The sequence below is a fragment of the Gossypium arboreum genome, chromosome 1 (assembly GCF_025698485.1).
Source record: "Gossypium arboreum isolate Shixiya-1 chromosome 1, ASM2569848v2, whole genome shotgun sequence".
NCBI classification, from domain to species: Eukaryota; Viridiplantae; Streptophyta; class Magnoliopsida; order Malvales; family Malvaceae; genus Gossypium; species Gossypium arboreum.
The window spans coordinates 614,066-628,725 of NC_069070.1; the positions used below are offsets into that span (position 1 = coordinate 614,066).

Consider the following 14,660-nt stretch of genomic DNA (forward strand, 5'->3'; position numbering starts at 1 on the left):
TGGATCGTAACGGTATGTAAAGATTATTCCTTTTAACTGTGCCTTTTTATATTATTTACTATAATAATTCAAACCACATGAACTAAACACAAAATCACCTAAAATTCTAAAAACTAGAATTTAACTCCACCCAAATTAACCCAATCTGACCTACCAAAAATTCAGTGTGATAGATGTGATGGTTGTGTCATCTTTGACACTTAGAAACAATACTTGAGGGCTACTTGCCTGACTTCCTGAAATACAGATGCAAATATCATAACAATAAACCTTAAAAGTCAAAACCAATTTCAACAAGGTTTCCAATCGCAAATATGCCATTTAAAAACAATGACGTATCATTTAGAACAAAATGTGTGTTCCAATATGCAAACAATAAAGCATTGTACTATAATGGCACATTTTGTTCTAAATAAGGTTAGCCTTTACAAGAAAACAACATAAACCAAATAGTCACTTGAAATAAACATATTAACAAAAACACTACAAGGCGAAAAAATTGCCAAATAATTCAAGAAACCAGAGCAAAAGGATGGCTGCATGCTTTAAGTTGGAAATTGAGGCTTATTCACCTTACCATCACGGAAAAATACATGCAATTGGTAGCAAGTGAACACACTCTTCACTATTCAAGTTCGCTGATACGAGCCAATGGTGAATCCCGTGTTTCTAGCTCCTGATCTCATATGAGCCAGCCTTGGTAATATAGCGAACCCACTCGACTGTGTTATACCCACTCTTCTCCCACACCTGCAAAACAAGGATAATTTCAACATCAAAAGACTACCTAAAAGAATCACATATGCATTCAGAATACATAAGAATGCTTACTTTAAGAAACCGGACCCGTAAACCAGAGGCTGTAAACATCGGAACCTGAGACAAGAATGCAAATACATTACAGATGTATTTTGCTTTTCTATATGCATGCTAACGTGTCAATAAACCATTGCTTAAGTTACCCGAAACTAATATTCTTTGTCATTTTCGTGAAATACAAACAACAAATAGAACCTTAAATTCATTCTTTACGCATATAGATCATCCAACTATATTCCAAGTGCGAATCTCACACCCCCCCCCCCTTTCAAAATTCTCAATTTTCTGCACATCTAGAATATCATGAAATTCAAAGCACCAACCAAGTAATATTTTTTTTTGGGTAAACTACATTAGTAGTCACCCAACTATGGCTTTTTTTTTCTTTTTTGGTCACCCAACTATAAAAAATTATAAAATGGTCACTTAACTATTCAATTTTGTCCTTGGATTTTTGGGTGTTTCCATTTTTACTTTAGCCAGCTGGTGACCAGAAAAGACAAATTTGAATAGTTGGATGACTATTTTGTAACTTTACATGGTTGGGTGACCAAAAAAGAAATTTACTAATAGTTGGGTGACCCCTACCATAGTTTACCCTATTTTTTCTACATTTTCAAAGAAAAGATATTGTGATGAAACAGAGCAAAAGTGACTTAAAAAATATTAATTAGTAAAATGGTATTTAATTGAGGCACCTGAAATTCCATCTGAATTGGTGGCTTTGTCCAAGACTTCTTTTCTGCCATGGTGGAAATTAACTCAACTTCTGCACTCAAGGTTGGCTCTGTTTGTCCGGGGAATTTTCTTATCCTAAAAAGTCGGATGAAAATGACATTAAACAATTACTGAACTTAATCTAAAGATAAACCAAAAGTAGAGTGAATCTACGACTACAAAGGATAAATTCATTGGGGTATATTGTCAACCAGATAGGTGCAGGGTCCAAGATCAGAGTTGTGGATAGTGGCATAGTGCTGCAACACAAACAAAGCTTTTGGCTCATCCATCTTAGGATGAGAAGAAAAGCCAGCAACCAGATTCTTGATATTAATGTAGCATTTGGAAAACATGCACCAGTTAACAAACTAGAATACTTACTTCCATACCAAGCAATCAATAGCCGCATTGTACTTTGCTCGACCTGATGTTACTTGGAAACTTGTCTTTGCTGTTTGTTTAGGGACAGGAATTTTGACAACAACTCCAAGAGCAAACATTTTTGCTCCAAAGACACTTTTAACCTGAAATATTCTAAGAAATAAGCCAATAACAGAATCATGAACTTCCAAGTATAGCCAATATCAAAATGTATGATTACAAACCTTAACATTTACTTCCATCCGTGTTCGACCAAGTTCCTTGATTGTTGGTAATACCCGAAAAGGAAGATTAACTCCCTCAGTGATACGGTACCTATGCATTCATCAATTCAAAAGAAAATTGAACAAGCATATACAAACAAATAATATATTGTAGAATCATTGGAAAACTGAGACAGTTCATCACCATAAAGCATTAAGTCATTCATTTTCACAATATATCTCCCGGTTTCTAGGTTCTAACGGCACCTATGGGTAACAGAAGCATTCTAACAACACAATCAGAATGCAGATTCGTAGTCTAAGAAGCAAGAAATAAAATAAAATTTTAGCTATAACAGAAGTTGCATACTATATAACATAAACCACAAAATAAAGTAACAAAACTTGGCTACAACTGAAGTTGCATACCATATAAGTGAACTTAAACCTCAAAGTAAATAAGTAAATAAAGGAAAAGACTCCTAAGCTTACTTCATTAATTCAAATTCACCATCTGGTGGCACAAAACTAACAGTCTTTTCAGAGTTGAATCTTGTAAGATTTACACATTGATGGAAAGTAACATCGTCCAGCTCAATAGTCTTGCCACTGCAATATGTAGCATTGTTAGATATGGAAATTATTAACAAACTTACATGCAAATGCAATATAAGCTCACATGAAAGATCAAAACTTCATCACAAAAATTGCAAAATGGGCCAGAAAGAAGACAATAAGATGGTATATTAACAAAGTAAGGAAGCATAAGATGCAATGTTAATGCAAGTAGAAGTCACCTTTTAGCAGGACGGGATTTCATTTGTGATTCTTTCTCAAGCCCAATTTTATCATTCAAGCCCAATTTCAGATCAGGCATTCCAGAGAGGAAGCACTTCATAAGAATCTTGCCAGTAACATCACAACGGAGAACGCTGCCTGGAATCACCAAATGGTTAATTTTCAGCAAAACAGACACCAACAAACAGAACCAGTTTCAAAACTATTACCAACCTTTTGAAGACATAAGTAGGTTTACACTTTCCACAATGTCTAGAAACACCTGAAACAAACAGATGTTAAACTATAGGAACCACCACATCCTATAGAAAAAGGAATTTGACAGAACTCAGAAGCAAGATTACCTCATTCTTTTTATAAACAAGTCCCTCTCTTCGCCAGCCAACAGCTCCTGTAACTTGTAATGTTGCATTCGGGATAGGCTTATCTGAAGCCTATTAATTTGTTACACATGGAAAATCAAATGGTAAGAGAATGCAACTTTTCATTAAAATTAAAGCACAAAAAAAACCCTACAGCTGGAAAACAAGTATTGCTTACATACATCAAACCTCAACAAAAATAATCTGTAATGCATTAAATACAACAAACCTTGGATGAAAAGGGGGACCGCACTCCTTCTTGAGTAATGTAAAGCTTTAAAATTTCAGGAGAAAGATTTTGAGGGTAGCCAAAGTCCATAATTTCTGCAAAAAAATTACAGAAATCAAACATTTTATCATTCAAATAACATTTGAACCCTAAGTTAACTATTTTCTTCATCCTCCCTCTTTGCAGATGAAATGCCTAAAAATGAATGCCCGGTATAGAAGTTAAGAAACAAACTATATCACTTATTAATTGCCAGTTAATTAATCAGTTGAGCCTGCAAGGAATCAGGCGCGGACAGTAATGGAGGCCTCAGGAGGCCCTTCCCCCAAAAAAAAAATTTGGAAAATTTCATTTTTCCCTTGAAAATTTTAATTTGGCCCCCCAATTTTATTCTTTAAATTTTCATTATGCCTTTTTTTTTGAAAATTTTAATTAAACTCTTATATTTTTTTCTGAAATTCTCATTGATCTCACAAAAATTTAATTAGACCCCCAAATTTTTTTGAAAAAAATATCTCATTGAACTCCTAAAATTTTTGAAAATTTTAGTTACCCCCACCCCTAAACTTAGTCCCAAGATCTGCCATTGCAAGGAATACTCATGTTTCAGTTGCTACCACTAGTATTATGTCAATTCAGCTTCCTATCACAGTCCCTAACACCAGGAATCAAGAATAAAAGGTAAGTAGCGAATGCCAATACAGCACTGCAATAGAACATTAACTGAACACAGAAGTAAACAAACAAGAAGATGAATGTGAAATGAATAAAATTCAGCTTTTAATGAATACATACCATCCAACAATTCATAAATCAGAACGAAATTATTACGAATAGCATCTTCATCGAAGGCACCACCAAAATATGATTTGAACATAGAAACAGCCTGCAAAAGGAGCAAAAATACCGGCATCAACTACGAATTGAACATTTTGAAAGCGGAATATAAGGTAAATCTGTTGTATATAAATAAAAAGGAACAATATGAATGACTCTTTGACTACCTCAACAACAAATTTGAAAGCACAAGCCACATTAGCATTACTGCTAACAACAATTACGACGTATACATTGCTGATTCTCATGTAAAAGAACGAGCAACCTCCAATCTGTCGCACAGGACATGTACCGAGTTCTTTCGTTTGCATAATATGCATCCGAAAAGCATCAACCATATTTCCTCTACATGAAGTAAATTACACGAATCAAACACACAAAAAGAAACCTACAAAGCTCACTCAAACATCGTAAATACGGAAATTTAAAAACACAGCTAAAATAATTCTATCTACAGAAAGCTTATAGTAGCTCGAACTGAAGGAAAAGAGACAGAGGCAGAGAGATAGTGTTACCCGACATCGTCACGATAGAGACGATTAATGAGGACATCACCGCGGAGATTCAAGAAGTAGATGGCGGAAGCAGCCACCGGCATCTTCGATCCAGCGGATCGCCGCCGCACGTTAAATGAGATGAAATGGATCGACGGTGGTGGAAACAGGTGGCGGAGACGGATCTGGAGAAATATAGGACGCTGGCGTTCAAATTTTTTTGGTTTGGTGATTCAAAGCATTGGTGAATCAGAGAATTACAGAGATGGAGTTTTTTCAGATTTTAAAGAGAAAAAAAAAAAGTTAAGTTCGCTGGTTGAGAGATTGATAATTTTGATATTTGATTTTGGCACTGTTTTGCTAACCCGATTAGATGGACCGGAAATGGATTTAGATATTAGTTTAGAATAAAGAGTTAGATAAGTTGATTTAAGAATTGGTTGAACCTTTATATTTTAATGTTTTTAATTTTTTAAATAATTTATTTAATTGAATTAGATGAACCAATCGAATTATCAATCGGACAATTAATGGTCTAACCGGTTTAGTCACCGATTCGATTTTGAAAACTTTGAATGTTTTCGTAAATTTTTCTACATAGTTTTTTTAGGAAACCTCCGCATCCAATGTATTGCTAAATTTCGATATTTATAATTGTCGAGTTCCATTTAAAATATATAAATTGTAAATTGTAACAATATAGTTTAATTTTCTAATGGTTGTGGATAATCTAATTAAACTTTTTAGTTTTTCATAAAAATTAGAACAAAACTCCATTTGATTTATAGATTCTGTAAAAGCCCAAATTTGACCGGGCTGAAAACTAAATAAATAAATAAACAATTGTTTATTTAACAGTCCAAGTCCATGTTACAAAGCCCAAATAGTGGGCCCAAAATCAAATATTTCAGACCCATTGTAACGCCCCTTACCCGAGACCGTTGCCGGAGTCGAGCACAAGGCACTACTAAACTTATTTGAGCACTTAACCAAATTTAGATAATTTATATAATACTTTTCAGACAAGCTGTCCAACTGTGTCATAGTTGCTAAATAATTCATATCTCGAGTTATAAAACTCGAAATCCAAATCCGTAAATTTTCTCTGAATTTATACTCATATATCTACCTACCAATTTTTTTCTAGAATTTTTGGTCAAGCCAATTAGTACAGTTTATTATTTAAAATCTCCCCTGTTTCAGGGTTTGACTACTCTGACCTTTGTGTATTACGAATCAGATATCTCTCTGTAAAGAGCTTCAATGACTATTCCGTTTATCTATAATAAAACTAGACTCAATAAGGAATCTGTACATATAAAGTATGACTTCTAATTATCTTTGTAAAATTTATGGTGAATTTCCAAATTCAGAACAGGGGATCCAGAAATCGTTCTGGCTCTGTTTCACAAAAATTTAAACATCTCATAAAATATAGCTCATATACCTGTTTTGCTTCTTCCATATGAAAATAGACTCATCAAGATTCGATTCCATAATTTATTCATTATTTAATTCCATTTCTACTATTTTTAGTGATTTTCAAAGTTAAACTACTGCTACTTACGAAAACTGTTTTAGTACAAATATTGTTAACTAGTTTATAATATCTTTACTTCAATTCATTCAAACTCTATACATGCCATATAAATCTTTAAACATAAAACAAAAACTACCGAATTGATCTGAATAGTGTGCCCTGTTGTGTTGATCCGATCTACCCACTTCACTTCAAGTCAATCTATATAAAAATATTAAACACACACAAGTAAGCTTATTGAAGCTTAGTAAGCTCATAGGCATATAAACACAAATCATATCAAATATCGTACACAATCATATATCTATTAGTTTAACTATTTCATCCTCCAAATCACAATTTCATTAATAACTCATTGGAATAATTTCCATATGGCAACTCACAATTTAACTCCCTTAGGCCCATTTCTCATTTACTTCATTATCAAATTAGGGAACAATAAGGAATTGAGTGCTTCATTATCACATTGCCATAGTAAACCATGGACTTTCACATTGATACGCATCACACACAAGCCATAGCCTTGCCATGGTCTTACACGGTTCACATATCATACCGAAGCCATATCCCAGACATGGTCTTATACGGAATCACATTATCACATTATACCGATGCCATAGCCCAGCTATGGTCTTATACGGAGTCACATTATCACATTGCACCGATGCCATAGCCCAGCTATGGTCTTAAACGGGCACACTTGTCACATATGTTTCATCAACTCATCGTGGTTACTGTAATAGAAGCACTCAAATCCATTGTTCCTACTAATTTGTACTTTTAGTTACACATTATTCATTAGTTAATGCAAATTGATAGTATTCATCAACAATAAAATACTTTAACAATCATAATATTTTCATATCAAAACATTGAACTTTGCCATATGAACTTACCTGGACTAATTTGTAAAAGTCGAGAAATTGTGGACTATTCTTAAATTTTCTCCTTTCCACGATTCATTCGTTTTCTTGATCTATAATTATAAAATCATTCCTTCATTAGCATCCATTTCAATTCTATTTCACTTCACAATTTATGCTGTTCAAATTTCGAAATTGCACTTTTACCCCAAAATTTACAATTTTCACAATTTAGTCCCTTCTCAATTCACCCATCAATTGAACTAATTTTCTCAATCAACACTTTATTTTATCATTATAAACTATTTCAAAACCTTTTATATTCTTAATTTCAACAGAAACCTTCAATTCACAACTTTTTCACAATTAGGTCCTAAATATCATTTCCTATCAAAATCACTTAATAAAACCACCTTAATATAAAATTAGAACTTAAATTTCATAATAATTCATCATAAAATTCCCTTATCCATCCAAGGTAACTTCCAATTTCACCCATAAAATCAAAAACTAATGAATTCTACAAGTGGACCTAATTGTAAAAGTCATAAAAACATAAAAATTATCAAGAAAAGTAAGAATTAAACTCACATGATGTAAAATATGAAAAAACAGCTTTCTACAGACCTTCTATGGCGTTTTAGATGAGAAAATATGAAGAAATGTCTAGATTTTTCAATTACATCATTATTTAACTATTAACTTTTATGCTATTTCCAATTTTGCCCCTTGTTCACATTGTTTTCTTGCTTATTTCATACCCAAACCGTCCAGCCATTGACCTTTGGGTCTAATTGCTCTTTAAATCCATATTTTTAAATACTTAAGCTATTTACTCACAATTTAACAAATTTTGCGCTATTTTCAATTTAGTCCTTTTAATTAATTAGCCATCCAAACGTTAAAATTTTCTAACTAAACTTTAATACTAACTCAATGACACTCCATAAATATTTATAAAAATATTTATAGCTCGATTTTCAACTTTGAGGTCTCGATACCTCATTTTTGACCCGCTTGACCTAATAAATTCTTTTAATTCACTAATTTCACCATTTCACAAATTCTTCTAAATTCTTACTTGACTCATAAATATTAAATTACTATCTTGTTCAATCTTATTTGTCGAATTTAGTGATCTCAAATCACCATTTCCGACACCACTGAAAATTAGGCCGTTACACCCATTAACCCGGTTATTACCCAGCAGACCCATTTACACCCTTAACCCAAACAGAATACCAATAAACCAAACCCAAATCAGAAATGGCCCAAAAGCCCAAGTAACTTTAAGGAAACAGGAAACCCTAGGGTTTCCTGAGGACTACAATGGCCAGAAGCCTTCTGAAGCCTTGGGGAGTGTCTGTTGAATTCCCCAAAATCGAGGCCATTAATGAGCCTTCTCAGCACAGCCTGGACGACTCCTCAGCTACCAACCAGCGCCTCACCGACACCACCGCCAGACTTTAGGCCTCCATCAAAGCCAGCGACCCTTCCATTACCGGATTTTTCACGAGCACCTGCAAAAAAAGGAAAGAAACACAGCAGATACGAAAAACAAAAAAAGGAAACTAAAATAAAAAGATTTCAGCAGATCACAGACAAGAAATGGAAAGAAAATTTCTTTCCTAGATTATGTAATAACAGTAGTGGCTATAAAAGTCCGAAATCAAACAGTGTAAAGAGGGGATCGAATTTTTTTTTACAGAATAAAAATATACTTACAGATATTTGATTCAGAGAAATACAAACAGTTTCTAAGAGGTGATTTAATTGTGTACCTTGTTCTTATTTTAGCATGCATATATAAATTGTTTTAAGTAGAAATCGTTGAGGTTTTAAAAAGGAAAGAAAGTTACCTGTATTACGCTTGAAGAGGGGAAAGTTTTTAACCCTCCGATCACCGGGCGTGGCGGCGCGTAGGCGCGTGAGAACTGATGGACGGAGATTCCACAGAGCCCCGATGACCGGCCTCTAGTCCCCTTCAGAGGATTCTTTGTTTTTTTTCTTAAAACAATATTCCAAATTATTTTTAGGCTTTAGTTTTGGCTTATATAGCCTTAACAAAACGACACCGTTTTAGCTTAGTCTGATAAGCTTAAAACGACGACGTTTTGAAGCCTCAGGATCCGCGTGTTGACCCGATTACCCGGGAAGGATCCGCGTGTTTTTAAGAATTGGGCTAATTGCTCATTTGGTCCACCTGTTTTTTATTATTCATAATTTCATTAATATTTATTTATAATTTATCCCTACTGTTTCAATTTCGTTTCAATTTAACCCTCACAGTGTTTTAAAACCACATTGAGGGAAACGATGTCGTTTTGGGAATAGGGAAATTTTCCCAATGAGTCCCTTTTGTTTTGCGCGCGTTTTAATTAAGGCCTTAATCTATTTTTATTTCTTTTAAATTTGCCCCATAATTTTACTGAACTTTCAATTTAGCCCTATATTATATATATATATATATATATATATGTTTTTTACCTTATTTTATATTGTACATTATAAAATTATTTTACTATATATATTATTATTATTTATTATATCTTATTGTTCACAAACTATTATTATTATTTTACATTATTATTTTATATTATTATTATTATTATTATATCTTACTTGTATTATATATTTATTAATTATCTATATACATTGTTCTTACATATATATTTTCGTTATTTTATATTATATCAATTATATTTCTTATTTCCTATATATATATTTATTATATTTTATTATACGACATTTGTTGTATTTTTATTCTATATTACTTTTTTTGGCATATATATCATATATTATCTATTATATTATTTATGTTATTCATTATATTATTTAAAATTTTAAAATTTGTAAATTAAATTATATTTTTAGCTCATATTATACACATTAAATTATTAGTTATTTATTTATTATGTATTATTTTAAAATGATATTTTCATGTCATGTGTTATTTTATAAATTCTTTTACATACTTTTATTATATATATATTTTTAAACCCAATATATTTATTATTTTTTATAAATAATTTGTTATTATGCTTTATATATTGTATAGCAAATACTATTTTAAGATTATTATTAAATATTATGTCTTTATTTGTATTATATGTACACTTTGTTAATAATAACTCATTTCATTTTATATATATATATATATATTGCATATATCATGTGTTATATATTATCTTATCTTTATTATTTGACCTTACCTTTCATGAACATGTACATTAATATTGTAGTACTCTTTTTTGTATGTCATGCATTATTTTATTACTTTTTATATATCATGCATTATTTAATTATTACTTTGTATGTTTGTACGTTTTGTTTATTTATTTCCCAACACATGTTATATATATATATATCTTTGTATGCATATTGTTAATATTTGCTATGAATATATGATTTTATATATATGTATCTAATGCACGATCTTTATATTATTGTCACCATTCTTTTAAATGCATGTATTATTTACCTACAACAATAATATGTTATTATGTATGATTTATAATATAATACAATTCATAACACATCATTTTTTAAAAATAAGGCCCCAAAGTTTTCAAAAAAAAAAACATAAAGGCAATGCTTTGTGTTCGGAAATTTCGAGAAAGTAGTACCCTAACTTATTGGGTTGCAACTTTTCTCGTTAAGTTCGAATAATCTAGTACCCTTCTTAGTTTTTAAATGTTTGCAAAATGTGAGCAACTGTCTTGGGATTGCAAAGCAATATGTCCTAACTTATTGGATATAGCGTTTTGTTATTTCAAGATAGGGATTTCTAAAAAGCTAACTTAGTATCAATACGTTGATACAAGTGAACTCTAATTTTCAAAAAAAAAATTAAAAACATTCTAAAAAGGATTGCATCTTAAAATTTTTGAATCTCCGACATTAAAGACACTTGATAATTAATTGGGTACCAATCTTTGGGCGTTACGAGGGTGCTAACCCTTCCTCGTACGTAACTGACTCCCGAACCCGTTTTCTGATTTCGTAGACCAAAACTAATGATTTTAAAACAAAATGTTTTAAAGGTGATCCAATCACACCTAAAAAGATTGGTGGCGACTCCTGTTTTTGTTTTTAAAGTCGATCCCTATTTTTCAAAACTCGATTTAAAGATGGTTTCGACAGATTCAATCATTGATGTAAAGATCATTTCAATATTTTTTATAAATTAGTTCTAGTTGCTGACTCAACGTCGGGCAACTAATCTCTCCTTACTTGTTCGGTAATCAAGAGGCAACTCATTTAAAATTACTTCCCTAATTGATAAATAATCTCGTAACACAACGCTCAAGATTTAATTTACCGACAACATTAAAAATTAGAAAGACCTAATTTTAACCAATAAACTCAGCTCAACAGGGTTCATTTAAGCTAGATCATAAACCCACACAACATAAACGTAAACTATAATATAAACTAGTTATGTAGTTTGTCACTAGTATTAAAATAAATTAAAAAATTATAGATTTAATTATCCTAATTGACTCGGCAACCATTCTAAGCAATTGAGCACTAGTCACATATTCAATAAACTTGAACAGTTATAATTAAAACAGAATATGCATGAATACCAAAGAACAAAATAAATTTCATGAATTTATTAAATCAAATTTCGATAAAACCTTTGATTAGATAATAGAATTTAGAAGCCCATAAAATAAAGAAAACAAAATAAAACTAAAAATGACTATGTCTAAGTCTCCCCTAATTTTAACCTAACAATGTCAAACTTCCATGCCATTTCCGATGTCTTCCTTACAATTTTCGGGCTCAAGCCATGAAATAAATTTGGTTAGATCGTTTAATTCCTTTCAAATCAATATATTATGGGCCTAAAAAAGGGGTTTGTGGCTCAAGTTAAGGTCAAAATACTGAAGTTAACGCACTTATCATCTTCTCTTGTGGCTCAAGCTCGCAATAATATGAGAATAAATGTGTATGATGATAGAACAATTCATCAGTTAACGCAAGTTGGTTTCTATTACACTAGCTAAATTATGAAAGTTATTTTCGTGTTGTCATCCAAATTCGCTCTAATTGAATGACAGAGATTCGAGATTTAAATGTTTATCTCCAATGCAGCAAAGTGACGATGGCATTTGAAGATGTAGCATAGTTGATGGGGCTTTCAATGGGTTGGTGTTTAGTATCAGAATGTTTTAAGCACAATCTAATCAAGTTCTTTATCAAGTGTTTGAGACATATACCAACATTATGTTTGATTTCTAAAGGCTTCAAACTAAGTTAAAATGGTTCAAGATCCCTTCGAGCATCTCTCACATAATCCAACATCCAAAGATATTGAACATCATGCTAGAGCGTATACTATTCAGTTGATTGAAAGTGTGTTGGTGTTAGAAAAGTTTGAAAACTTAGTTCATACTATATATATCTCATTGTTATCTAATTTCCAGACGACTAATACATACAATTGAGAATTTTGTCATTTTAGCCTTCTTATACACGATGCTATATAAGGCGTGTAGAGTAGGAAATGAAGAAGTAAATGACTACTTTGTAATTCCACAATTGTGAAGATGGTTTCGACGTTCGTGATTTAAATTTATTTCTTTAGAGAACTTAAGTTTTCCTTGTGTCAAAAAGGTTTAGAAACATATGTTATAAAATCTATTACATTCTAAACATTTTATATTTATACTAACATTTTATATTTTAATAGGTGGTCCAAGTATTGTGACCATACAATTTACTAGAAAGACAATTTCTTACCGATACAAATATCTATTATGAACAAAAAAAAAAAAATACAAACAATAATATTGCAGCCATAATATTGCTGAAGGCAAGTGCACATAGGCATGTTTTTAACGTATATGCAACTTGCTTATATGTTTTTCCTGCATCAAGTGGCATCAAGTTGATCAAGTATCCCAACAATTTGGGATGGTCTATTCCTGTAGATCAGAGAATAACTAAATATCATTTCATAGATTTGTGTTCAAGGTCGCAGCATAATTAGGCCATTAGATTTATTGTGCACATCACATGTTGGGTTAATCATCTCCAAAATAGGCCGTAGGCTACATAGATTAGGGATGGTAATTTTGAAACATCCATTATTTATATTGAATAGTCTAAGGCTGACAGTAAACCATATATATCTATCGAGACAGGCTCATGTACATCAAATTCAATGTCTAATTTCACACGTCAAAGGAGGAACATGGAAGCGCAAGCTCAAATGCCACGGGAGGAAAAATTGGAGGAGGGGAGAATCAACAACCCATTAAATTTTCTATTGAAGTTGGAGAACATAGGCATGGTCGAGGCATAGGCGTGTTTATGCTGAAGTTGCACCAACTATCGTACCGTACCAGATGAATGTCTCAACTTTGTGAGTCTACAAGTTAATCTTGAATTTGTTCAAATCATGGATGAAGATTCGATACACCAACTAGATAAACAATGATATTTTTATTATTATGTTGTATTACTTCAACTAGATAATTTTATATATGAATATTACTTTGATTAAATTATTATCTGATGCACTAATAGTGGAAAGAAAAATTTTCTACTAATTTTTTTTAAATATAACTCAAAGGATTTGGATGCAAATCAACTGTTCTTTTAGTAATAAATATTATTAAGCCAAAATACTTAAATTACATGTTTCTTAATCAAGTAAAACAAACCAAAATCATAGAAAAAGATGAACATTGGTGCTTTTTCAAATCCATGACCAATCAATAAGATCAGAGATTTTTGCGTACGTTGTCTTGAGTATTCCATGCTCCCAATAAACATGCTTTGCTTGATTTGATATTTCATAATTAAAAATAACAATAATTTGACTAGACATGGAAAATATGATTTAAAAAATGCATGCACTTTAAGATCGTTTTGTTGTATTATATATATAATAGTGCCGGATTACAAAAATAAATTAAAATTGATAAAAAAAATCTGCATTTTCATGATTTTGGAAAAATAATTACTTTCGTATTTGATCCATCAAGTTAAAAAAATTTAGTGGTCGGACGTAAAAAAAGATCGATAAGCCTAGTTTAAGTAGTTCGAGATGTGACCAAAAACTCTAACAAGCATAGTAGTTTTTTGTGCCTATCGAACGGAATGAGTGGCTATATAAAATGAAACATGAGGGAGATGGTAAGGATGTTGGAGGTTAGAGGAATCAAGTTGCTGAACTAAGCTTATGAATTTTCAGGTCTCGCTGGGGTGAATTATACGAGTGACTAAAAGATTTTTCATGTCGGTGTTCCTTTTCAAAGCTATGTTTCATTTGCCTCTCCATTCGTTCTTTTGTAAGCCCTTGAAGGAAAATGGGATAGCCCCTGAACAATTGGTGGGCTTCTTATGCTGGATCCCCGTTTGCTTCTTTATTGGTTGTTGCGAGTAAGGCGAGCCTCCAACA

General features: G+C 31.8%; 1 protein-coding gene across 1 annotated transcript; it reads right to left on the reverse strand.

The window, feature by feature from the left end:
• Positions 1 to 288: 288 nt before the first annotated feature.
• On the reverse strand, positions 289 to 5,263 carry LOC108480295 (AP-2 complex subunit mu-like). The gene is made up of 13 exons (XM_017783238.2): positions 4,865 to 5,263; positions 4,517 to 4,694; positions 4,308 to 4,398; positions 3,513 to 3,607; positions 3,266 to 3,355; positions 3,135 to 3,183; positions 2,921 to 3,059; positions 2,616 to 2,732; positions 2,145 to 2,235; positions 1,921 to 2,063; positions 1,518 to 1,632; positions 832 to 876; positions 289 to 750 (listed from the first exon to the last, which is right to left on the reverse strand). Exons 1-13 carry the CDS (start codon positions 4,945 to 4,947, stop codon positions 670 to 672), a joined length of 1,317 nt encoding a protein of 438 aa, XP_017638727.1. The 5' UTR covers positions 4,948 to 5,263; the 3' UTR covers positions 289 to 669.
• Positions 5,264 to 14,660: the final 9,397 nt, after the last annotated feature.

Coding starts and splice junctions, on each gene's coding strand:
- LOC108480295 (XM_017783238.2), bottom strand. CDS start 4,947: ATGCCGGTGGCTGCTTCCGCCATCTACTTCTTGAATCTCCGCGGTGAT. Junction 2,733..2,920: donor AAATCCCGTCCTGCTAAAAG/GTGACTTCTACT, acceptor TACATATTGCAG/TGGCAAGACTATTGAGCTGG. Junction 2,064..2,144: donor GGATGGAAGTAAATGTTAAG/GTTTGTAATCAT, acceptor AGAATATTTCAG/GTTAAAAGTGTCTTTGGAGC.